Source organism: Hemibagrus wyckioides, linkage group LG05 (genome assembly GCF_019097595.1).
Source record: "Hemibagrus wyckioides isolate EC202008001 linkage group LG05, SWU_Hwy_1.0, whole genome shotgun sequence".
Lineage (NCBI taxonomy): Eukaryota > Metazoa > Chordata > Actinopteri > Siluriformes > Bagridae > Hemibagrus > Hemibagrus wyckioides.
In genome coordinates this window covers 25,742,132-25,768,381 of record NC_080714.1, presented here as the reverse complement: position 1 = coordinate 25,768,381, position 26,250 = coordinate 25,742,132, and the positions used below count along the sequence as shown (strand labels likewise).

The following is a 26,250-nucleotide window of genomic DNA, read 5'->3' as shown; positions in this document are numbered from 1 at the left end:
CGGTAAAATAATAATAATAATAATAAAAAAAAAAACCTGGACGCCTTCATGTTTGTTTTCGTTAGTAACAAACCTAGCCAGCTAACTGTCCTGAGCGATGTTCATTTACATCCTCAAGCAGTGCACTGTATTATCAGTGTAATAGAATAAACAAGCAAACTGATGCAAATTGATGAGTAGGTGTTTGCTTTGGCTTTCATTGGGTGAAGTTTGGGAATTAATTGTTGCAAGCTCTAACCTGGTTGTTACACGGCGCCAGCAGTGGAGACTCCTTCTATACATGCTGAATAAATGTCTTAACCACATCAATGTTTGTTAAATAACAGCACCTTTAAAAGCAGCAGCGACTCAGATGTATCATCAGCATGACCCTGTGAATGAGGTGGAACCATTCAATGTGACTGTATGTGCACCAATGTAAACCTATTGTTTAAATCTAAAACAATTGTCGGTCGAATTCAACTGCTGTCAGAGCTGACCATCATCTGACCAATCAGAATGGAGAATTCAGTAGCGTTTGGGTTCCAAGTTATTAGGTGTGTACTACATTGTAACAAGACTTCACGTGCACGTTTTCTATTTGCAAACTAAGCCAACGGTGAGGCGGTGCGATCATGCACGATGCGTTGAACACGCTGTATAAGAGAATAGTTGCGTGAAAGAGCCGATCGATCGACGTTGGGGTATTTTTTTCTGTTGCGTGAAAGTAGTCGTCGGACTTCCCCCGGTAGCTCGCACATGCTCAGTAGCGTGCGCAAAGTATCGCTAATCGAAGGAGACACTCGGAACGGTCGGCAACGACGGCGCGAGCTCGACGTGTTGTTTGGTAAGAGTCCATGTCCTCTGTCCTCTCTCTCTCTCTCCCTCTCTCTCTCTCTCCCTCTCCACCCCCTCCCTGTGCTATATAATAATTTTTTTTTCAGCGCAACGAGCGATTGTGTTTGCATGTTGTGTTCGCGCGTGCCGCTAAATAATAATAATAATAATAATAAATCAAGCATACGCGCGAGCTCGAGACGTCTACAGCTTAACGTGCGCGAGACATCGGATATCGGAGAGCGATGCTTCTTTTTTTCCGTGCACGCGGGGCTTGAGAAAAAGAGAGCAGGGAGAGTTGGGATTGCAGAAACTGGTGGGGGCTGAGAGCTTCACTCTCCACTACACAACAGCAGAACGGCGATTTCCTGTTCAACTTTGGCTCTGGAACAAAACAACTGAGTTTTGTTGTCACTTTGTCACTCGTTGTTTAGCGTGTGATATCTTTAAGAAAGGAAAAGAAAAAAAAAAAAAAGCAGCGCGTGACTCGGCTCCTTCCCTCGCTTCAGAAATGTTTGCACCGCTGCACGCGCTTGCAAGTCCCGAGGGTCGCCCTAGCTAGCTGTCTAGAAAGTGCACGAGCCATTTAATACTATCTTCACAAGATTAACCCCTAATGCATTTTTGCTTTTAATTGTTGTTCCCCCCTTCCTGCAACTCATCACAATGTTGCCTCCGTTGACCCAAAAGAGATATTCCTCTATGTCAGTGAACAAATCTGAAACTTCCCCACGTCTGTCATGTTGACCCACTCGGAGTTAGCAACACATAGCTAAACCTAGCTGTTTACACTTCACACAAGTCGCTATTATTTACACTTTCCATACAGGAAATGTTACACAACTGACCAAAACAATAAAACCAGGATGTTGGTATTTTGTGCACTTTTGTGAATGGCACAGTTTTGTGCATGTCATCAGAAAGAGATTAAAATTAATATTAGTGGGAAATATATTCCCAAGAAAAATACAGTGTACAGCACGGTGACAACAGTTTTATGTAGTTAGCTTGCATACATTGGTGTTTTTGTGCCATTTCTGTTTGTATTTTGTATATGAATTTGTGAAATAATCTAGTTCGTGCCGTCAATATTAAATAAAACCTGGACGAGAGCAATATTTCTGAACGCCGTTTTTGCAATTTTAGTAACATTTTGTCTCCACAACATCAGATTTCTAACAGGACACTAGACTTTCACTGGTTTAGCTGTTTGGGTAAATATACATATATATATATATATGTATGAAAAAGTTCATCTCTTATTCGTCTTAAATTCTGAACATTGTCTGCCAGTCAAGAGCCGTTACCATAGAAACGATAACGTATTGGAAAGGGCGCATGATATATTAAAATAAATAAAAGCGATGTTGCATTACATTCTACAACGATCAGTGTCCGAGTTAATTGTTTTGTATGAAACATGTGCGTAACGTGACGCTAATCTGTGGCAATTGATTGCGAAAATCTACGTGAAAAAATCTCATTAGACTTGGATTATGTGCAGCATCCATCGTTCAAGTCAACCTGAATGAGCTGTTGCTATAGAAACGATATCGTTTCGGAAAAATAATTTTTTTGGATGTAAAGGAATAAAACATTTCATTGGTACAACGTCAAATATTTCAGAGTAGATCTGTGACCATAAGTGATCGGTGTATCATTCATGTGTGCACGATGACGTGATCGGTTACGAAGAATCTACGAAATGACACGGACGTTTAAGCACTTTCGGTTGTGTTCACATTCTGAGAGAAGCTGGATATTTAATAGATCCAAAAATGAAGAGTTTCATTGCTGAAGATCCGGCGTTTTTCTCTCTGCATGCGCCGATAATGAGTAATGCTTGTTTGCTGGATCGCTAGTTTGATATTTGGACTTTTTAGCAGTCACGTGAGAAAAGTGCACAGCTTGGCAGAAAGCGTACAGGAAGTAACTGTTGTTATTGTTCTGTCTGTTACCTAGATGAGGCGTTTTGCAGGATTCTGCAGCTGCAAAATCTAGACTGAATATAAAAGTACTATACGTCGATCCTGTCTATCACACTGCAGCGTGCACGCAGTCTATAATGCTATAATGCCATGTCAAAGCTTTATACTGTGATTGCAGCAGCATTTAATACACTGTAGTCAAAATCCTCTTTGTTCAAGATAAATATTAGGGATATAGCTTTCACACGATATGATATGATTTTGCTTTATAAGGAAACTATTTGATATTGGACCGTAGTTTTGAATCTGCTGTGATGTGATACTTCTGATCAACGTTCAGTATTATTTCAGTACTTTTCACTAGACCTACCTTTAATTTGCGAACAACGATAACGCATAGAAGACTAAAATCTTCTAAAATGGGAAAATCACTCTGCTAGACTATTTATACATCACTTTAAAAATATAAATTATCCTTTTTTTCCTTTTACATTAATTTTTCTGTTACACTTTTGTCTTTTTTCTGTTGTTTTCCCTTTATTTTTACACTTGCTTGTCCTTTTTTTTGCTAAGATTCATGATTGTCGCATCGATTCGTTTCAGTTCTTGCCTCTTAAATCGATTTGTTGGATCGTTTCACCCCTAAAATGATTTTTTGGGGGGTTTGTTAATAGTAGGAAAAGCTCCACAGAAAGATGGGCCAGCACTATATGCTCTTGCTTTGCATACTGTAGCTTGTTCATTGTGTTCTCAGTGCTGTAATGATTAATAATACTTGTAATAAAGGCAAGGCTTTGGAGATGATAATATTATACAGTAAGGATATGGCATGTGGCATGGCCTTCTCTTTGAGATCACAGTCTTGGGGGATATGTGCATAATATAAAAAACTTAGAGCATATGATTAGAAATAGAACAAAATAAATACAGTTAGAGTTGACGGGTAGAAATATGCAGTGACGCCGCATCAAATATACAATTCGGCGATGACGTTCGGTTAATAATAATACTTCTTAAGCTACGTTCTGTTTCATTACTCTGTACTACAGTTCAGTACTATTAACCTGAAGTATTTTATTAGTTTTTTTAATGAAATTATTAGTCACACAGTGCGAGGGAGATGTAGCTGAAGATTCGATTACACTTCCCAGCACATCCCTGTTATGAACTGAATCGTAATAATAAACTTATTAATGCAGATGTTTACTGCAAGACAGGAAATTGTTATAAGTGTCACTGCAGATCAGGTCATTTAGGTTGCAGCAATAAATAGCTTGTCGAATGTAATATTACACTTCAGCGAAATAAATCAGTGAAGTCTTAAATAGTGTCTGTTACAGTATATATATTTTTTGTCCTTTTTTTTGTGGCAATATAGGCTTAATGCACGTATTTGGGGCAATACGGTCTCAGTGACAGTCTCAGATACAGTCGATGTCATGATGCTAATTTTGTACGTTACCTCTCATTGGGTGATTCTGAAATCTGTCCATGTCCTTAATCATCTACCGATTAGGCTAGGGTTTTATGTGAACAAGGCTAATTGTTTTTTTCTCCCCCCCCCCTTTGTAACAAGAGGAAGAGATTTTCTATAATCTGTATTTTGCTTTAATAAACCCTGGGCATGTTTGTGTGTGTTTTTCTGTCATGGCTGGCTTTTTTTTTTTTTTACATTTGCCGTAGTAATGGCGCTGCGCTGCGTCGCAGATATCGAGACGTTGGCCGCTTTTATTGGCCTCCCTGCACGTCTCTGCCCGGCTCACTGGGATACCGTCGCCATGGCAACCGCTCGTGTTTTTTTATTATTTTCCCCTCCTCCCCCTCGCTTCTCTAAATATTCTCCGTCACATTGCAGTCGAGCGTGTTGTGCTAGCCTCAGGCCGTGCAAAGGGACCTCTTTAGAATGAGGGCTTTCTTTTTATTGCTGCTGTCTTCCTAGCCTAGATGTGAATGTTAGGGCCTAGCTAATAATTTGGCTTTTTCTTTCCTTGTTTCTTTCTTTTTTTTTTTGCAGGTGATTACCATTGAACAGCTATTGGTAGTATAGTTTATAAAATGATGAAGGGTTTTGAGACACGTTTCCTCACGTCTGACTCAAAATAATAATAATAATAATAATAATAATAATAAAAAACCACATCCATGCTAGGAGATGTTATGAGGCAGTTCTGTTTCTACTTCATCAATACAGAGGAGTAGGAGAGGCCTCAAATGACCTGCAGAAATCCTCTGAACTTGGCAATTTAGTTAATAATTTAACATCATTCCATGTAAGAGGATTCATTAATCATCCCAGTATCTGCCAAAGCAACTGGGATAATATTTTGGTTTTGAGAGAGAAACAGCGAAGGGATCGAGTGCAGATTGATAAAAATAGATTATTGATGTAGTTAAACTGCTTCGTTTCCCCCTCAGCAGTTCAAAATGCAGCCTGCATCTACGTGTCTTGCGGTCTGAAGCCGTCACAAGGTAAAAGGATGTGACTCCGTCTGGCGTTCAGTCTTCCTGCTATGAGCCGAGATCTGTCGGCTTGAGAGCGTGAGATTAATGGAAGGTGTGACGGAAGAGTTGAGGGAACATGCGGAGAAAGGGCAGGATGAGGCAGGACCCGCTTTAGCGGACGACACGCTTCCGATCGGGAAGGACGATCCATCCGTCCCTGCGGTCATGGATCCGGGCGAAGACGAGACGGAGCCGCCTCCTGATTGGCTGGAGCCGTTGGAGGACTGTGAAGACGAGGGTGATGAAGGCGTGGAGATTGACAGGAGCAGCGAGCGAAGAAACCGAAGGGGCAAAAATGCTGCGTACGTCCTTTTTTAAACTTTTTTCTCTTACATATCCTAAGCATGTTAATAGCTTTTGTGTTTAAATATCACATTGTAAGTGAAATACAGATCTGCAAGCTGACTACATGTTAACGGTCACACACATACCGTCTTTTGTTTGTGACAGGCGGAGACGAGGGAGGCCGTCAGTGTCCGCCAACTGTGCCTGGGTGGACTGTCCTGACCTGGGAAGTGGCTGGAAGCGAAAAGTGATCTTTTGGCGTGCGGGCAAAAGCGCAACGTATTACCTGAGGTAGAGTGCTCACGTTGGCCTTTAGATAGTCTGCATATCCTATACACTGTTATTTTAACCCTTTCCTCCTTTTAGCTAAAGATGCTAACTTCTAACACTGAGGAAATATAATATTTAACACCTCTGATATTGACTACAATCTAGGAGATATAGTCACTTCTAACACTGTTGAATTCCCAAATCTCTCTGGTCAGAAGGGTAAGAAAATAAAACAATGAGGGCGTCGAAGATCTTAATGAAGAAAAAGTTTATTACAGTGAGGCAGCGACAAAATACACTGGAACCTCGGCATCCGAATGTCCTCCCTTAAGAATTGATATTTTGCAAAGAAATTTGCATCGGCATACGAAGCATTTTTGGGATACGAACAAACCGAACCAGAACCGAACGCCGGCTAAGTTGCGCGTACGTCTAAAGCCGTTCAAAACATGTTAGCATGTTAGCCAAGCAAAGGGACAATACCAACGTTGCCTTCGGCATGCCTTCAAAAGCTAGGTGAATTTTCGGCCGTTTTTTTGACAGATTGGTGGCGTGGGTGATCTGTTCTATTTTTAGCCCAAGCTTGGTGGCACGACTTCCTGTGATGAGCCTTGACATGGAATGCTTGGCTTGGGTCAGTTCTTTGTAAGCAGCCGTACAGGTTACATACGCTTTGTATTGGTCATAATGGTAATGTTGTAAGTTAAGAGGTTGGAATAGAAGTCAAAGTCAAAGAAGCTTTATTGTCACTTCAACCATATATAGCTGATGCAGTATACAGTTAAACGAAACCATGTTCCTCCTAGATTATCTATGGATTATGGATTATCTGCACTTACATTATTTCTAATGGGAAAATTAGTTTCACCATAGAAACTTTCACCTTAAGAACTCACCTCCAGAACAAATTTAAATCGCTTTGTAGGCAAATTGAGTGTAAGAACTGAGTATCACCCAAATGGCCGGGTGATACTGTCCTTTAGCCAGACGTCTGTAAATAGTAATCATGGCCACACACACACCTTGGCTTTTTCACCCAAATGGTCGGGGGGATACTGTTGTTTAAATGGTAATCAGGGTCCCAGACTCCTTTGTTCAGTGATGGTCCTTGATGTCTCTCTGCCACTCCAATGCTGAAACTGACTAAAGCTTATTTATTTAGTGTTCTAAACATATTCTATGTGATATTTAAACCTTTTTTGGGAGTGAGCTCCTTCTGACACTTGTGGAATCTGGGTTGAGGCAGTCTGTACTTTCTTACAGAAGGAGTTGATTAATTTTCCAAAACATCAGGAGTGCAGCTGCCCGGCAAATCACAGGGTCGACTTAGTCTTAGTTTTTTCTACAGTAACAGCTTTCTACAGTAACAACAAATACAAAACAATTGTTTTTACAGTAAGGTATTTTTTTTTTTGTAAGGAGACCTAACAAGGAAGGAGTCTCCAGTGTCAGTGTTTTATAAAAATCCCTTTTGGTAAAATGCCTTCAAGTTTAAATTCAAAGTCTTTCACACCTTACAATGAAATTCTTTGTGAATCCTCCTAGCAGACTATGCTATAAATTATAAGGACACAAAAAAGGCATAAATTACAAAATACAAAATTACAAATAGTGCAAGATGCAAGCAACAAAATTCTGTGCATGTTATAAAGTCCTATAATGGTAGACTGGGTCCATATTGATATTCAGGACGCAGAAGTTTATGCTTTGTGTTTTTTCTGGAACAAGATCTGCATAAAACAACACAGAGCTACATAACACAACACTGAGCTACATAAACACAACACTGAGCTACATAAACACAACACAGAGCTACATAAACACAACACTGAGTTACATAAACACAACACAGAGCTACATAAACATAATACTGAGCTACATAACACAACACAGAGCTACATAAACATAATACTGAGCTACATAACACAACACTGAGCTACATAAACACAACACTGAGCTACATAAACACAACACTGAGTTACATAAACACAACACAGAGCTACATAAACATAATACTGAGCTACATAACACAACACAGAGCTACATAAACATAATACTGAGCTACATAACACAACACAGAGCTACATAAAACAACACAGAGCTACATAACATAATACTGAGCTAAATAACAACAACAAATAGCTACATAAACATAATACTGAGCTACATAACACAACACAGAGCTACATAAAACAACACAGAGCTACATAACATAATACTGAGCTAAATAACAACAACAAATAGCTACATAAACATAATACTGAGCTACATAAATACAACACAGAGCTACATAACACGACACAGAGCTACACTATATTGCCAAAAGTATTCGCTCACCCATCCAAATAATCAGAATCAGGTGTTTCAATCACTTCCATGGCCACAGGTGTATAAAATCAAGCACCTAGGCATGCAGACTGTTTTTACAAACATTTGTGAAAGAATGGGTTGCTCTCAGGAGCTCAGTGAATTCCAGCGTGGAACTGTGATAGGATGCCACCTGTGCAACAAATCCAGTCGTGAAATTTCCTCGCTTCTAAATATTCCACAGTCAACTGTCAGCTGTATTATAAGAACGTGGAAGTGTTTGGGAACGACAGCAACTCAGCCACGAAGTGGTAGGCCACGTAAACTGTCGGAGCGGGGTCAGCGGATGCTGAGGGGCATAGTGCGAAGAGGTCGCCAAAGAGAGCGCTTCTCCATCTGGCAATCTGATGGACGAGTCTGGGTTTGGCGGTTGCCAGGAGAACGGTACTTGTCTGACTGCATTGTGCCAAGTGTAAAGTTTGGTGGAGGGGGGATTATGGTGTGGGGTTGTTTTTCAGGAGCTGGGCTCGGCCCCTTAGTTCCAGTGAAAGGAACTCTGAATGCTTCAGCATACCAAGACATTTTGGACAATTCCATGCTCCCAACTTTGTGGGAACAGTTTGGAGCTGGCCCCTTCCTCTTCCAACATGACTGTGCACCAGTGCACAAAGCAAGGTCCATAAAGACATGGATGACAGAGTCTGGTGTGGATGAACTTGACTGGCCTGCTCAGAGTCCAGACCTCAACCCGATAGAACACCTTTGGGATGAATTAGAGCAGAGACTGAGAGCCAGGCCTTCTCGTCCAACATCAGTGTGTGACCTCACAAATGCGCTTCTGGAAGAATGGTCAAAAATTCCCATAAACACACTCCTAAACCTTGTGGACAGCCTTCCCAGAAGAGTTGAAGCTGTTATAGCTGCAAAGGGTGGACCGACGTCATATTGAACCCTATGGATTAGGAATGGGATGTCACTTAAGTTCATATGCGAGTCAAGGCAGGTGAGCGAATACTTTTGGCAATATAGTGTAATAGTAATAGTACTTATTTATAACCTATTATAAAGATATACAAAAATATACAGAAGACAAGAACAACAATAATAATAATTATTATAATAATTATTGTTATTATTATTTACAATCTGTTAATAAAAATATACAAATAAACAAAAATATACAGAGTGCTATAATAATAATAATAATAAAAACTTGGATTCTGATGACAAAATAAAGAAACTATCAATATAAAATCGCATATGATATAGTGTTTTCCCTCTGGGATGGACAGATTAGATTAGATTAGATTAGATTAGATTAGATTAGATTAGATTAGATTAGATTAGATTAGATTAGATTAGATTAGATTAGATAGATAGACAGACAGACAAACTCTCTTCGGTTGGCTTCGCTTGGCTTTCCACTGACGCAAACAACTTAGCCGGCCTTCGGATCGGATCGCTTCATTCATATGCTTAAAATGCTTTGTTTGCTGATGCCAATTTCATGCAAAATTTCAATTATTAAGGTGAAAAGTTGTAAGGGAGGGCATTCAAAAATACAAAAATACAAAAAAGGTGCTAGGGAACTAAGACCATTAACCCTCAGATGTATAAAAATGAGATAAATATGTCACTCTGGATAAGGGTGTCTGCAAAATGCCATATATTGTGAGTAAAAAAAATAAAAAATGTTGTCAAAGTGACGTGTATTAATTTTCCTCCAAGTAGACAACATGTAGATGGTGCGCCTTACTCTTTAGTGACGTCTGAAAGAAATGCAGTATGTTTCACCAAAGCCTCTTCTCTCTCTGATTCTTTTTGCAGTCCCAAAGGCGTGCGCTTCAGGAGTAAAGTCCAACTTGCCAAACACCTCAAGGCTGACCTGGCTCTCTTTGACTATAAAGAAGGAAAGTTTGTGGATGCTATTACCCCCAGAAAGGTAAACAATATTCCAAAGGTTTTTTGTCATCTGTAAAATCAGCTATAGTTTCTCTGGATAGACTTCCACCTCAGGGCCTTTTTCACAAACTTTGAGTGTGTTTCTTTATGTGGAGCCAAGATGGAAAATTAAAATCGATGTTTTTTAGGGACTTTTATTATTGTTATTATCAAGTTTGATCGATTTTTTAAAACTCAGCACTGATTTAGAACAAAATCATAAATATATTTGGGAGCCATACGTATTCATCTTTTTGTAAATGTGCAATAACACAAGGACACTTTTCTTTATAGTTTCTCTATTTTTATAATAAAATTCATTATTATTATTATTAGTAGTAGTAGTATTATAGTCCTCTATATTTTGTTTTTTTTAAACGTATTGTAAATAATAACAATAGTAATAATGTTATTATAATATATTATTATTATTATTCCGTATATTTTTGTATATTTTTATAACAGGTTGAAAATTATATATATATATAGTATATATATATATATATATATATATATATATATAATATATACTCAAAGTATATATATAATATATACTCAAAGTATATATATAATATATACTTTGTATATTTTGTGTATTTATCTTATCTTATGTTAGTAATGGTTTGTGTAGGACACTGTAAGTGTTTATTAGAAGTAATATGTTTAGGAGACGATTATATTTCCAGTAGTATAGTTCCAGCAAGTTTACAGAAGTGGTTAAAGCTCTGTAAAGCTATGCTCTTTTCTTTTTTTCTGATTTTATTTCATCTTTCATTATGTGCCACGTCATGCCCACAGTCCCTGCTCTACGGCAGTAATGAAAACAGGAATTCATCCAAGTACTTCTCTAGTTCTTGTAGAGGTCTTAATGAGAATAAGATGAAGAGATTTAAGTTAAGAGTAAGACAATGAGAATCGAGTGAAGGCATCTTTGTGTAAATGTTTATTTCTTTGTTCCTGGTTTGTTCTCACACTACACCATTCTCTTTGTTTTTCATTATCTTTTTACCATCTGTGGTTTCTCCAGCGCCGAAAAACTCGTGTGAAAGAAGGCACCAGGCGCTCGAGGCTTTCTTCCTCCAGGGCCAAAACTCCGGACTTGGACAACGCTCGAACCTCTGAGAACTTAAGCACGCCGCCTCAGAACGGACCCCTCAGCCCCCAGAGACCCCACCTCATCCCTATACCACTGTCCATCTCTCCACCTCTAAAGAGCTCCTACAGAAGCCCCCCAGAGCTTACTCCCGTCTCCCCCACCATCCTCCAACAGCCTAGTCCTTCACCCTCGCTCAAACTGGATGATCTGACAGTTCAAACCAACTCGGTATCTCAGTCCTGGCTCCAGTCCTCTTTGGCTCCGGTTAGCCCCATCAAAACCCCAGAGAGTGACTTCCCACCTTATCCAAATGGCCAGACTGACCTCCATCCAAACCCCGCGACACAGCTGGACCCTGAAGGAGGAATCAAGGATCATGGCCTTCCTCCTCTCGAGTGAGTAACATGCAGCATGCTTTGCTCGCCATGGCAAAATGGTGAATTCCCAAAAGAACTAGCGTGAAGCTTCTCGAGACGTTCTCAGTTTGCTTTAATGCTCTAAGATGATTTGCAGATATACCAGCGCTGTTCAAGGATTTGCTGATTGCTGATCTTGTTTTATATGGAACAATTATTTTATTATGTAGCACTTCTACCACTAATTATAATAACAGTCAAATGAGTGAAGTGCTTAAGATGGGTTATACTGCTTCAGGAGATCAGCAAGCTATACCGAAGCTAAACATGTCCGAATTTCTTTTAACGTCCAAACATTTAAATGTAGATAATGAAAATAATTATTTTACCATCAATTGTGAGAGTCAAATTATTCTAAAGTGTGTGTTTTTCCTCAGGGTAACATGCTAACAGGGCTACGTACATCAGGATTAGTAATATAGCATGTGAGGAGTATACTAGAACTTTAACATTAAAAATGGAGAGGGATTGGTGGACAGGAGGAAAGATGAAAGGATAGTAAGCAGGTTCAAGAGGAGGGATGGTGAGCATCCTTTCTGAGGAGGAAGGAAGGATGATGAGCAGAGCCTGGAAAGTGAAAGGGAGAGAAGGTTAACTGGCATCCGGACGAGGAGGATGACGGAAAAACAGACAGATTGTGAGCAGGCCAGTAGATATGGATGGATGGTGGGATGGAAACAAGATAAGTAGAGAAGGATCTGAGTGGGATGAGATCAGTAGGAAGTTCTTTTAAGCATTTTTTAAAACTCTTTCTCCTAGATCAGCAGATCAGTTTTGTTTCTGTGAAATCTTGTAGTAAATTTATAGTTTGTATTTTCTCTTTGGCTGAAATTTGGTTACATCTTTCTTTTTATTTCAGAGGCTGTGCAAACTGCGGTTGTAAATACCCTGGGATGGGAAGTGGGAAGCAGCTGCTGTGTCGAAAATGCAGACGTGTGTGAAAATTTTTATTCTTTTTTTGTTTGTTCTGTTCACGTTTTCAGTACACAAGATCGAATAAACCCGTTTTGTTTTTTTTTCCAGCAAGGAGAAATCAGCATCCTCATATCATCTTCAGGAAGGTAAATATTTTCAGCATATAATTGTTTTAAGATCTTATTGTCGGATTGTTCTTTCAAGAGCAGAAAGAACTGAACTCAAGGTGTGGTGGAAAAGGTTGAACCGTATTCAAAGTTAGGCAAATTAGAAGAGGCGGTCACATAGCGCAGGCCACGCCTCCTGTCAGAACAACAACCAGGGATGATGTCCTGTGCCTGGGTTTGGTGAGGAGGTCAGGAGGGTTTAATAGTCCACTGACATGCAGAATAGAACTGACAGAAATTAAAGTTTTCATGATCAATCACAGCTCTTTTACAGATTGGAGGTGCCTTTCTCCTTTTCTAATTCCTTTTATAGGATGGAGATTTTTCATTCTTCTTCCTCCATGTATTATAGAGCATTAATACTCTGATTATAATACTCTTACTCTGTCTTAGTCTGTTTTTATTCATAATTATTTAATGAGGCCTGCTTTTGTAATTGGCTGAATTGGCCAACTTTGTCAATACCAATCTGGAGCTAGTTGAGGTGAGAGTGTATTTTCTTTTTCACTTCATGAACCTGCTTCTTCTTTCCCCTCCGTTTTTCAGACCGTACACAAGGGGGAGCTGTTACGTAGGAAGCTTTCAGATGCGTCTTTGATGAAAGGGAGAAAATCCACTTGAACCCACACCCAGAGGATCTGATAAAAACATATTAGCACAAGCAAAAAAATAAATAAAACCCTGGGTGCTGTGTAAAAGTGCTTCAATGACATGTCCTTGCTCCGATGTTCACATTTTTGTGCGCGTTTAATATGATTCTGTTTTTTAAGGTAGGACAAGATAGGTGGATTCTGGGAAACTCCAAAAATGACATTTCCCTTGTAAGTCTACTTTAAAAAGCTTATTGTTGTTTCTAGAGTTATAAAAAAAATAAAAAAGAGACGTTGCTTGTTTATTAATTAATTAATTAATTAATTATTGTTTTTTATAGAAAAAGAAGATTCCCTCTTTAGGGAAGAGACGCCATTCTTCTGTGAGTGTAAAAGCAGAGCGTCGGTTAAATCATATCTCATAAAGAGATAATTATAAGATGTAACATGTTAATGAGGCAGAGTAAGACTTTTACGAGATACGGTCACTTTTTGCCGGTGCCTAATTGTTTTTGTCTGATCTGCAGAAGTCACTCAGATTGATGGCTCAGCAGGAAAAGGAAAAGGAAGAGATTAAGAAGGTGAGATTTTCATGCCTGGTGTTGCTCTAGATCAGACAAAACTGATACTGAATACTTAAGTGTAATGTCGTCGTGCCTTATTACACATAATAACAGGCAGTATGTTTGTTTAGGAAGTGCAGCAGGACAGTGATGACGATGACGACGGGCCCGACGGCGGACCCGATGATGACGATGATGTGAGTTTTTTATTAATCACATTTCATATCTTGTATTCTTTAGTGTTATTTGTTCCACTATATAAACGACCTGTTTTGTTGTCCCGGTCTTTGCCGTGGTTAGTGTGGTCCAAGGAAACGCAAACGTCGAATGTGCGGTCAGTGTAAAGCCTGCCTTCGTAACGAGAACTGTGGAAAATGTGATTTTTGCTTGGACAAGACCAGATACGGCGGCCCTAACAAGCTGAGGCAGAAATGTCGGTTTCGACAGTGTCAGGTCCGGTCCCGCCTTCAGGTAAACACTGTTTTACATCATTACTATAATCAGCCGCATTCATGATAGATAGATAGATAGATAGATAGATAGATAGATAGATAGATAGATAGATAGATAGATAGATAGATAGATAGATAGATAGATAGATAGATAGATAGATAGATAGATAGATAGATAGATAGATAGATAGATCTAAGTTGAAAATCTTAATAGTTCTACTGAATAAAATGATGTAGTTTCCATTTAATCTAACGGTTCTGTTGATTCTTACTGACCTCTTGAAGCAGTATAGCCATGAATATCTCGAGTGTTTGCTATAAGAGGTATCTCTTTTTCAGACAGGGTCACTTAAATACGCCCGTTCTGTCGATTTGGTGGACTCGGGACAGGGCGAGCCGAGCTCCCGGAAGCACGGCAGACACTGGGGGAGGAGGAAGATGAAGCGTCGTTCAAGAAGCAGCAAATACTGTACGGACGACGAAAACGACGACGACGGCAAATACGAAGGCAGGCATTCGCCCAGGAAAGGACGAAGGGGCAGGCCAAAGAAACACGGGCACCACTTTAAACGAGTGAAGGACGAAGAAGAGGATAAGGGGTCGGATCCTGATATCGAGGACGAAGGACCAGGCGACCTGGAGCAGGTGAGAGAAACGTGATACAATGATATAAGAAGTAGTGATTTGATAAAGGGTATAAATGCTCGTTCTATTATTTATAAAGATTTGAATCTCAACTGGTCTCGTCTCAGAACCCATATTTTAACCCGCCCTTTAACTTCTGGCATGAAACAATTTAAGAAACAAATTTTTTACAAGAAAATCATATACAAATAAACTTACGAAAATTATATGAACACTTCACTAGAGGCAGCAATAATATGGTAATATTTCCATATTTTAAATTACAGCTATTACGTCCAGCCATTAAAGCATATTGTACCACTTCCGACATGATTATTCAGAAAGTGTTGATTAATTTTTTTATACCAGCAGCTCAGCAAGGTTTAGATTAATCTATTTGTTTGAATAAATTGTTATTTTTACATGCTCCAGATTGATAAGGTGAAGGTTTATTATTATTAAGAAGACATTTCTTTTCATTCTCCAGTGTTAGTACTGCTGCTTACTGCAACTAATGTTTATGTGATGACAAAAAAGCTTTTCCTGGATGTTCCCTGACAATAAACATCACTATAAATGGATTAAAACAACATGATGTTGCATGAGTCCATAAACAGAAGTTGTTTGTGGTACCAGATTGCTGTGGAATAAGAGGAATAAACACTTAATATTGGAAAAGAATGAGCTTTTTGGTGGTGGAGCTGGTAAAACCACACCACCCTGCTTGATTAAAGCACTGATTGTTGCATAATATTTCAGACATTTATGTTAAAGCTTAATTATTTTACAGGTCTCTACTGTCAGAGTCTCAGTGTTTAGATCTGAACCAGATGACCGATGTTTGTTATTAACTCTGTGACCATCTATAAGGCTCATTAGGCCTGTGTCAGTGTTTTTTACAGTGAAGTTGTATTAGAAAAGGTCCTCTAGCTCATTAACAAGTACACGATCAACCCAGCTGTTTTGGAACCACTGGCTTAGATGATGAACTGGTTTTGCTCACGCTTGCTCCTGCCCCTGTTCTGACAGGACCCATTTGTGGTGTGTGATGATGGCAGCAGTGGTTTTTACGAGTCTGAAGAGCTCTACTCAAACAACTACATTCAGGTTAGACACACCTGATCTAAAAAAATAATATCTGCTGATTGATTTAAAGCAGCACTCAGCAATTAAAACTTTGCAGTGGGCCATATTTAATCGGGACTGTCCCACATAGCCTGCCATTTTACACAGTTTCAGAACAAGCAGTTTATATATATATATATATATATATATATATATATATATATATACATATATTAAATATCCTTCGCTTTGTCAAAAAACCCCTTTTTTGCATCTTTTTGTAATTTAGCTCATGTCCATTAGATGGCAGCGTGCTATTAAGTTACGTTCCCAAAATCACTACTGACAAATTTTCTCAGTATATCGCCATTATACGACACATCACGCCATCTGCCCTCCTATGAATGATGGCCCCGGCATATCCAAGGCTCTTTCATCATTGGGTCCCGCTATAAATGTGAAATGAGTTTTACATGCAGCATTTCTTTAGCACAGGAAGCCCGGGATGTGAATCACCTGACGCACGCTGAAATCAGTGCCGTTTCACATGTAAAAGCGAAAGCTTCCTCTTTCCTGGACACTCTGTTATTTAGAGCCTGTTAATTCATTTAAAAACTCTGTATGTAATTTTATGGCACTGTGTAAAAGGCTTTTTGTTTGATTGATGTGGCAGAAATATCACACCACAACTCAGTCTTTAAGCATTGCTGAGCATACTGAGGTTAATATACACACAGAACATGCTAGAAAATAGTAATACCATGATATGAACTATCCAGCGACATGAGCATGACAAAACATTAAGCACTGTGAAAAGTACCAACCGCTCAGCTGTGCTATGCTTGTTAATTAGATGTTTGTAGAAGACTTGATGATGCCAGGGACACTCTCAGGAAAATGCCTTATGAACCAGTTTATTCATTACATCATAACGTAACCCAACTGATCTGCGTAAACTCTTCGGTCTTTGTGTTTCTGTTTTAGGATGGGCCGGACCTCGATATGATCAGGAGCAGTGCACCTCAGCCTGTGGAGGTGGAGTTCCCTGAGCTTCCCCAGGCACCAGTAAGTTCTTGTCAATAAGATCTCCGAGGCTTAGGATTATTTCGTATTTAATGTTTCAGTTTAGATCAGAGCTTCGGTGTACTTCTCAGACCGTATTAATACCGTGTCTGTCACTAAAAACCACACTCGCAGCAGCAGTGTTTTACAGTCGATATGTGAAAAGCTCCTGAAGATAAACATCTCTGACATTCATCAGATATGTAAGAATATTTGTAAAGCCAATTCCAGGAAGCTGAACGAAAGTTTCAAGTCCGTCTATCTACATACAATATAGGCTGTATTTAAAAATAGGCATAATAGAGTTGGAATAGAGAAACCTGAAGGACGAGGTCGATGTCTGATGAGTGTAAATGCAACAGAAATGCGTCAGAGAATTCAAGGAACCCAGTGCATAGAATGTTTCAAATAAAATACTAGTCTATGTTGTTATATAGTGTGTAATTCTTTAATAGTGAGGTAAAAATATTATTCAATAACAATAAAACAAGTGATTTACGATAATGGGGATGGATATTTAAGCAATTTATATCAGCTCATATATTTTGTGTCTATAGGGACTTGTGTACGCTGTACCCGCTCTACCTGATGGTTCTCAGCTGATCAGCTCAGTCCTGCCTAATGGGGTTCCACTTCAGCTGAGTGCCTTGCCAGGCACACACGCCCCCCTGATGCTGGATGATGTGCTGGGCAAAGCTGCCCCTCAGCAGCACCCCGAGGTCCTGAGCAGCAACGGGCCGCCTCTCCGGCTCAGCGATTTCCTGAGGAATCATGGACTGGAGCTGGTCGAGGTGGATACGACCATACCACAGATCCTTCCAGCTCCTCCCATAGCTCCACCGATGGCTTCTTCCACAGCTCCGCCCATACCTCTTTCCATAGTACCTTCCACAGCTCCTTCCATACTTCCTTCCACAGCTCCTTCCATACTTCCTCCCACAGCTCCTTCCATACTTCCTCCCACAGCTCCTCCCATACTTCCTCCCACAGCTCCTCCCAGCCATGAGCCAGAATGCCAGGGCGAACCACCATCACCTGAGGTGAGGCACAGATCCCTAATCATTAATTTCATGCATTTATTTTGAATTTCCATACAGTGTGCAAATACGTATCACCAAGAGGGAGAGATGGGAATTTTAGGAAGTTTACTACAAGGAAAATAGAGTTTCATGCATCATATTTCTTCTCTGTTAATATTGCGGTATGTTCAATAGGCTAGGATTCCCTATTAGCTATAATTACATTAAACCATATAATTAATTATAGTAATAATGATTTGACGATTACCTTAAGCAAAAACATACAAAACATATTTATTCAACCTAAATGGGATTGAGGCATGACCTACAAAAATTGTTGCTAAGTAGAACTAAATTTACGCTTTATGCATGATTGGGACATGAAACATTATCTTTCTAAAGCTTCTACAGGTTCTTCAAACTTGTCATTGCTTTGATACGCTGACCCCCGGTGCTGCTTTTTGGAAATTTACGCATAAATTAAGAGTTTAAACAAACTGTAGAAATCAGGCATAACATTATGACCACCTGCCTAATATTGTGTTGGTCCCCCTTTTGCTGCCAAAACAGCCCTGACCCAACATGCACTGTGTATTCTAACACCTTTCTATCAGAACCAGCATTAACTTCTTCAGCAATCTGAGCAACAGTAGCTCGTCTGTTGGATCGGATCACACGGGCCAGCCTTCACTCCCCACGTGTATCAGTGAGCCTCGGCCGTCCATGACCCTGTCACCGGTTCACCACTGTTCCTTCCTTGGGCCTCTTTTGATAGATACTGACCACTGCAGACCGGGAATACCCCACAAGAGCTGTGGTCTAGCCATCACAATTCGGCCCTTCGTCAAACTCGCTCAAATCCTTACACTTGTCCATTTTTCCTGCTTCTAACACATCAACTTTGAGGACAAAATGTTCACTTGCTGCCTGATATATCCCACCCACTAACAGGTGCCATGATGAGGAGATCATCAGTCTTATTCACTTCACCTGGCACTGCTCATAATGTTATGCCTGATCTGTGTACATGCCAAAGTTCATGAAGAATCTGAATCCTGGAGGATGAATATATTCAGAATCCTTATATGCAGGATTCACGCTTCCAGAAATAAAGCAAAATGATGTTCAACGTTCCAACAGGATTTTAATGAGCTGAAAAGGAATAGGTGCTAAAATGAGATAAATGCCCGCTTGCATTACAATGAAAATGTGCTAGCGTTAAGAGTTATATCAAGCAGACAGGTAATATATTCAGTATTCGATGACTACAGTGGTGGGGAAAAAAACAGCATTCCAAATTTCAGATGGCACCAAAGCCAGAGGAGTTCATGGTCTTTATGAACCTGGAAAAAGACACCAGACGTTCCTGTAGACTTCTCTCTTGGAAGTCTGGTTACTGAGCTATAAGGAGAAAGGCTCTTTTGATGGACATGAGCTTCAGTGCTTCATAGTAAATGATTCCAGGTTGTCCAAACAAGCACATTTCACTGATTTGTTCACTGTTATTTATTTCTTCATTAACTCTAACAGCAGATTGAAAAAGCTCTGAAGCCAGAAATGTACATCATCATGTTCGGCAGATATCCTCTTCCTGAGCTGCTTAGATAAGCCTTCTGTAAACTGACCAGTTAAGGGTTAAGTGTTTTGATCAAGAGCTTAGCGATTTGGACTCATGACCTTATGAGCAGTAGTCCATCTTAACCACTGAGCTACCACCACCCACACTTGTAGTCTGTGTATGGCTGCAAAGTCAGATGCAGCTTAACATCATTTTGAGCAATTAATTGCACTAACAAACATCTGGACCAGTTATGTTTAAACTGTGGACAAAAATGACTCCTTGGCTAGTCAACTATCTTTTTGGAATCCCTGCTCAACTAGTCTAAAGCACAATTTTGTTATTTTATCAATTTAAGATATTTGGGTCAACGTTTTTTTGTTTTGTTTTTAAATGTGCTCTGAGTTGAATAGTCATACAACCCCTAGGTGGCATCTTGAACTGATATCAGTCCTGAACATTTAAAACTGTTGCTGTTTATGTAGTCATGGGCACATAGTTCTTGTATTTTGTTGTTGTTGTTGCACCAAGGACTTGGCTACACACTAACAAAAATCCACTGGTTGTATCTTTCATGGTGTGACAGGTCTACAGCCTTCCGGACTCTACTGAGAGTTCCTCGATCCAGGGCTCCGGGCTGCTGGAGCTGCTGACGTCTCTGCGCCGCACCATTCTCCCTGCACACTGGGTAGGTGTGGTGGCTAATGGCCCTATCCTGCAGCTCTTCCAGTGCTCCAAGCTTTCTCCCATGGCTGACACGGTGCTACAGATCGAGCCGGACTTCTTCTACCAGATCAGCGTGCAGAACCAACCGCTGCTGCCCACACACGCCGTGTACGAGCGCCACCCGGCTCGCCTTACGTCCGTCAGCAAAGTAGTGACCCTGCTGCTCGACCTAGAGGAGATGAACGTGTGTCAGGGCTACCAGAGCTTCGAGGCGAACTCGCAGCGAGAGCCGCTGCTGTGCGCACGCGCCGCCTTGTGCCAGCTGCTCGTCCCGCAGGACGAGGACTGCTGCGAGAAATGCCAGGAGTGCAACCCTCTCATTAAGAGCTAGTGCATGAAACCCGGTGCACGTCTGCCATCAACACGGTTAGAAGAGGAGATCTGAAAGTCATTACCGTTCACTGGTTTATTGTGAAGTGTATAAAGTCAATACGATCATCCTACATTAGAACCGTATTAATGCAGGGGTTTTGTGTTGATGTGGAAACAATGCCAAAACTCCGGGTAGCAAACCTTAAAGGAATACTCTGATGTTTTTCCAACTTAATCTTCATCAGTCTTTAACGACTTCCATCCTAATTGAGTTTCAAGTAAACAGCTGTACTCTTCTTTTTACATGAAAGTGTTATATCTGATGTCGTAGTAGACAGTACAGATTGGATCGGCAGTGATTCAATTCAATTCAATTTGTATAGCGCTTTTCATGCTATAGCAGCTTTACAGAACAAATAGATTATTAAAAGATTAATATCAGACAAAAAGGTCAAGATTAATATTAGACTTTATAGAATTTATTTCTATTTATCCCTAATGAGCAAGGCCGAGGCGACTCGATTATCTTGGGAAAATTTCTGGAGTGTGCTTTAAGGTCTGCGCTCGTTCTTGAAAGTTCTCCCGGCAGTGACGGCTCCGGCGGGATAGATGATATTCATCTCAGCATAGCAAGCTTGCAAGCCTGAGCAAGCGAAGTGAATATTCCTGGTGAGATTTCCCAGTCAGTTCCCCGGGACACTCCCTGGACGTTCGAGAGATTTTTTTTTTTTTTTAATTTATTGAATAGTACTGTGACTTTGTACAGTGGTGCTCTAAGGGCTTGGTTTGATTTGACGTCTTCTCCGAAAACTCTGGAGCCGTTGTTCTAATGGTGCTTTTTCCTTGTCTCTACGTAGCTCTCTGTAGCAAAACATCCTTAGCGGGAGCCTGTGATGCTCATCCATGGCCAACCCTTAAGCCTTCTTTGTCTTTGTCCTAGTGGCTTTTGTTCTCGATTTGCTCTCAGGCGTGCGGAGAGAGTAAGGGAAGTCATTGAACCTTTAACTACCTCTCAGTGATTCCTTGGGCCATCGATGGTGTCCATAACTGTTTAGTATCGCTTTTTTACTTTTTACTGCTGTCTTTGCTTAGCTTTCACCCGTGACGCACCTCACCTTGCTCTTGTCGATCGAAGGCTTTCCGTATGGAAATCCACCAAGCTTCGTCTTTTAGCTTAGCAATGATACACATTTAACTCTAGGATGTTTTGAGTGCTGCTGTTTGTGTTGTTTTTACCTTTTTTGTACTGTTAAACAAGAAAATCACTTTTATTTAGAATGTAATCCTAAAACCTTACACACCTTAGGGTATGTATCAGCTTCCATTTTTCTCAGCCTAATTCTTCAGTATCGCAACACTGTAATGATAGTATTGGCACAGAAGAAAACTGCTATCTGATATGAGCTGTGTCTCAAATCACATACTTGTGCACTGTTCTAAACAGTGTCCAAAAATGGCCAGAACGGTCACTGGGGAAAATATATAAACTTAAATGGAATAAAAAAAAAAAAAAAAACTGGGTCATGTTTTTCCGAATAAACCATGAAGCGATGGAGGCTTCCTCCCCCATCAAGCACCATGGAAATAAAGCAGGAGCAGGATGGCCTTGTGGCACATAAAGACATGGCTTCCATTGACAGCAGGAGAGGTTTAGTCTCCCCTGAGCTGAACACTGTTTGGATTTTGAACCAGTTGAAGAATAAGCTCTCAGTGCTAAACATCCTGAATAATTTCTCAAGGTTAAGTCGAAGATACACTATATTGCCAAAAGTATTCGCTCACCCATCCAAATAATCAGAATCAGGTGTTCCAATCACTTCCATGGCCACAGGTGTATAAAATCAAGCACCTAGGCATGCAGACTGTTTTTACAAACATTTGTGAAAGAATGGGTCGCTCTCAGGAGCTCAGTGAATTCCAGCGTGGAACTGTGATAGGATGCCACCTGTGCAACAAATCCAGTCGTGAAATTTCCTCACTCCTAAATATTCCACAGTCAGCTGTCAGCTGTATTATAAGAACGTGGAAGTGTTTGGGAACGACAGCAACTCAGCCACGAAGTGGTAGGCCACGTAAACTGACGGAGCGGGGTCAGCGGATGCTGAGGCGCATAGTGCGAAGAGGTCACCAACTTTCTGCAGAGTCAATCGCTACAGACCTCCAAACTTCATGTGGCCTTCAGATTAGTTCAAGAACAGTGCGCAGAGAGCTTCATGGAATGGGTTTCCATGGCCGAGCAGCTGCATCCAAGCCATACATCGCCAAGTGCAATGCAAAGCGTCAGATGCAGTGGTGTAAAGCACGCCGCCACTGGACTCTAGAGCAGTGGAGACGCGTTCTCTGGAGTGACGAATCACGCTTCTCCATCTGGCAATCTGATGGACGAGTCTGGGTTTGGCGGTTGCCAGGAGAACGGTACTTGTCTGACTGCATTGTGCCAAGTGTAAAGTTTGGTGGAGGGAGGATTATGGTGTGGGGTTGTTTTTCAGGAGCTGGGCTTGGCCCCTTAGTTCCAGTGAAAGGAACTCTGAATGCTTCAGCATACCAAGACATTTTGGACAATTCCATGCTCCCAACTTTGTGGGAACAGTTTGGAGCTGGCCCCTTCCTCTTCCAACATGACTGTGCACCAGTGACCAAAGCAAGGTCCATAAAGACATGGATGACAGAGTCTGGTGTGGATGAACTTGACTGGCCTGCACAGAGTCCAGACCTCAACCCGATAGAACACCTTTGGGATGAATTAGAGCGGAGACTGAAAGCCAGGCCTTCTCGTCCAACATCAGTGTGTGACCTCACAAATGCGCTTCTGGAAGAATGGTCAAAAATTCCCATAAACACACTCCTAAACCTTGTGGACAGCCTTCCCAGAAGAGTTGAAGCTGTTATTGCTGCAAAGGGTGGACCGACGTCATATTGAACCCTATGGATTAGGAATGGGATGTCACTTAAATTCATATGCGAGTCAAGGCAGGTGAGCGAATACTTTTGGCAATATAGTGTATTTCCTCAGATTCTGGTTTATTAATATCTTATTGAGAAAATCCGGCTATGAAAATATTACCGAAAGTATTAAAAACTACTGAATCTATTTTTAAGTATTAGGTTAATGTATGCAATCTGAGACACAGCTACGGTTCAAATCACTCAATCGGGGTTTCATGTTGGAACCAAATGGATTGTAATGTAACACAAAGTACAGACGGGTGACAGATTCAAGAGGAAAAAAACCATGGCTTGTAAGCTGAAGGGGCGTGATTTGCCTCGAATTATCCCTTTAGAGATGAATGGGCACTGCAAATCAGTTCAATATTTTTTTTGGACAGATCACCTTTAAGAAGAAACATTTTAATCCTGATGGGTGTGGTCTTTTCCAGGAAGACTCCGCCCCCATCTACCGGGCACAAGGGCTCACTGAATGGGTTACTGAGGCGGAAATTGATGTACAACACGCACTATGTCCTTCCCAGTCACCAGATAATTGTAATTTTAAAACAGCGCCCTCCATCAACATCATCGAAATACAAACTTTTTAGGAGAAGGATGGTGTTGAATTCACGCTATTTAAGCTGTTCTAGTAGCTTGTGTTGGCTCAACAGCTTACTAACACAGTTGGGTTTTCCTTTAATTTGTCTCCTGTCTGTAAAAGAATCACTGAGGTCTTCACACTCGTATTCTGCAGATTGTGTCTTCTCTAATGTTAGTCTACCAAAAAAAACAACAACAACCTAAGCTGATGACTGATGTTAACCAAAAGCTCTACTGAAGCTGGGACAGGAGACTGTTTTCTAGCTAGTGATTAACATGAGTGTTGGCTGATGATGCTATTTTTACACTTGAGTACACTGTGTCCGGCGTTGGCTTCTGCGCCCCACTGCCACTTTCCGTTACAGGTACACAAAAGTTCTCTAAGGCTGCTTTCACACTTGGCATTCTTTCTCAAACGACAAAACACATTTCACATGCAGACATCGCAGAAAGCGCTGGCAAAGGCATTTTTTGTCACGGTTTTTGTCAAGTTCTGAGCACCATGTGATAGTGAGTGGGTTTTTTTTTAACTTCCTGGTTAATCAGGTTGCAAGTGAGAAGAAAACAAACGAGAAGGACAACATCCTGGTGAAAAGAAATCAGTCTTGTTAGCGAACAGATATTAGGAAATTTGCTACACGCTGAATGGAAAATAATTATTCAGGCAGTCAGCATGAAAGTGCTCCCAGCTGTATAACACAAAGCCAAGCGTGAACGCAGCCTGAAGCATCAGTACAACACTTTAGGTTGGTGTCTTGCACTACTGAATGAAAACTTCAAAAACATTACACATGTTCGTGTCAATAAGCTGCTCGTGCTTCATGTTGTCTTTCAGTATTCGCATTACCGATGCTCTTGAAATGAATAAGCGTGGAAGTCCTGAGGTGAAGCGTTCTAGTCCCGGAGAACGGCAGCGCGAAGGGCAGTTTGGTGTTTTCCTTGCTATTTTATGACTACAAATGTGTCTCACCAGTGCTGTGGAAGTGTGTGTGATGCTATATAAATGAAGGGACTCATGGACCAAAGTTACAGTTGGGTGATTTGTCCTCTGTTAACACCTCTGATTCACCAAAACTGTCCAAACTGGCCTAAGATGGTCGGATGATTGTTGGTACCCTTATCGCTTGTGCATTTATGAATGACGGCAAGTCGGAAATGGGTTTTTTCAAACGCCTTTGCCCTTCATGAAACACTGAACGGTTGCTTTCTTATACCGTACCCACGACTGTTTCCTTGATTTTATTATTATGTAAAGAAAAAAAATGTGTATAAATTAATACAGTTACCATTCCTTTAAAGTATTTTGCAGAAGTGTCCCTTTTCTCCTTTTTTTGTATAGTCACTGGCATGACAGTAAAAAAAAAAAAGAAAAAAAAGATAAAACGAAGGTTTTGACTGAAATATTTTTATTAAAATATTTAAAGACTCTAAAAAAAAAAAAGGTTATAAAGCTCCACATTTTTTTTGAACACACTGTAGCTGTAGCGTAATAACTACGTTGTGGTCCTGCTTTACCACCAGTTTTTAAAAAACATGATTTCTATGAGTGGTTTAAAGATTTATTAAATCCTCTTGTTTGTTTAAATCTGTGTTTTGTTTTGTAAGTTTATTTTAGCACATTAACATTTATGTTCTCAAGCATGTAACTACATCAGATTTTGCAGCACTATTTGAATTGGGTTCTTAAGGAAAGAACACAAATCATAATCAAATGTCAGTTCTGGTGTAGATTCTTGCATAGCAAATGGAAACGACGTTAATGTGTTTATGACAACTGCACTCGGTGCGAATGATAATTCAGATTAACACTTTATTGAAATTGTAAAAAACGTTAAAAACGGCTACTAGTGGGCCCAGGACAAGATAGCTGTTTCTCTGGGCCCATGTATGAAAAAAAGCCTTCAAATAGATAAGGTTTTCTCAGATATTCACAGCTCAGGTTAGCTTATGTTAGCCAGCTAGCATTAGCAGCAATCATTTAAGAATATGACATCAAATCCCCTCAGAAATCTTGTCAGGTGAGCTCGGGTTAGCTTGACGGTTAGCACTAGTAGCAAATTGTATACAGATTTTGTACAAATTTTCTCAGGTTGGCTTGTTTGTAAACA

The 26,250-nt window shown here is 40.4% G+C and overlaps 1 protein-coding gene across 3 annotated transcripts; it reads left to right on the top strand.

Moving 5' to 3' along the window:
- Positions 1-691: 691 nt before the first annotated feature.
- Positions 692-25,518, top strand: mbd1a (methyl-CpG binding domain protein 1a). 3 transcript variants are annotated; one of them, XM_058389978.1, is made up of 17 exons: positions 692-826; positions 5,163-5,548; positions 5,697-5,822; positions 9,936-10,050; positions 11,077-11,540; positions 12,421-12,494; positions 12,585-12,622; positions 13,414-13,464; positions 13,575-13,616; positions 13,761-13,814; positions 13,928-13,993; positions 14,097-14,267; positions 14,588-14,893; positions 15,902-15,979; positions 16,922-17,002; positions 17,557-18,039; positions 20,163-25,518. In XM_058389978.1, exons 2-17 carry the CDS (start codon positions 5,292-5,294, stop codon positions 20,631-20,633), a joined length of 2,877 nt encoding a protein of 958 aa, XP_058245961.1. In that variant the 5' UTR covers positions 692-826; positions 5,163-5,291; the 3' UTR covers positions 20,634-25,518. The 3 variants fall into 3 exon arrangements, with proteins under 3 accessions (XP_058245961.1, XP_058245960.1, XP_058245962.1); XM_058389977.1 differs by having other exon boundaries at positions 693-826; positions 5,160-5,548; XM_058389979.1 differs by lacking the exon at positions 15,902-15,979 and having other exon boundaries at positions 693-826; positions 5,160-5,548.
- The last annotated feature ends 732 nt before the right edge of the window (positions 25,519-26,250 follow it).

What these genes read in the sequence shown, in the direction of transcription:
- mbd1a (XM_058389978.1), top strand. Translation starts at nt 5,292, where the DNA reads ATGGAAGGTGTGACGGAAGAGTTGAGGGAACATGCGGAGAAAGGGCAG. An exon ending in AGGTCCGGTCCCGCCTTCAG is followed by an intron (nt 14,268 to 14,587) that starts GTAAACACTGTT and finishes TCTCTTTTTCAG; the next exon opens with ACAGGGTCACTTAAATACGC. An exon ending in ACTCAAACAACTACATTCAG is followed by an intron (nt 15,980 to 16,921) that starts GTTAGACACACC and finishes TTTCTGTTTTAG; the next exon opens with GATGGGCCGGACCTCGATAT.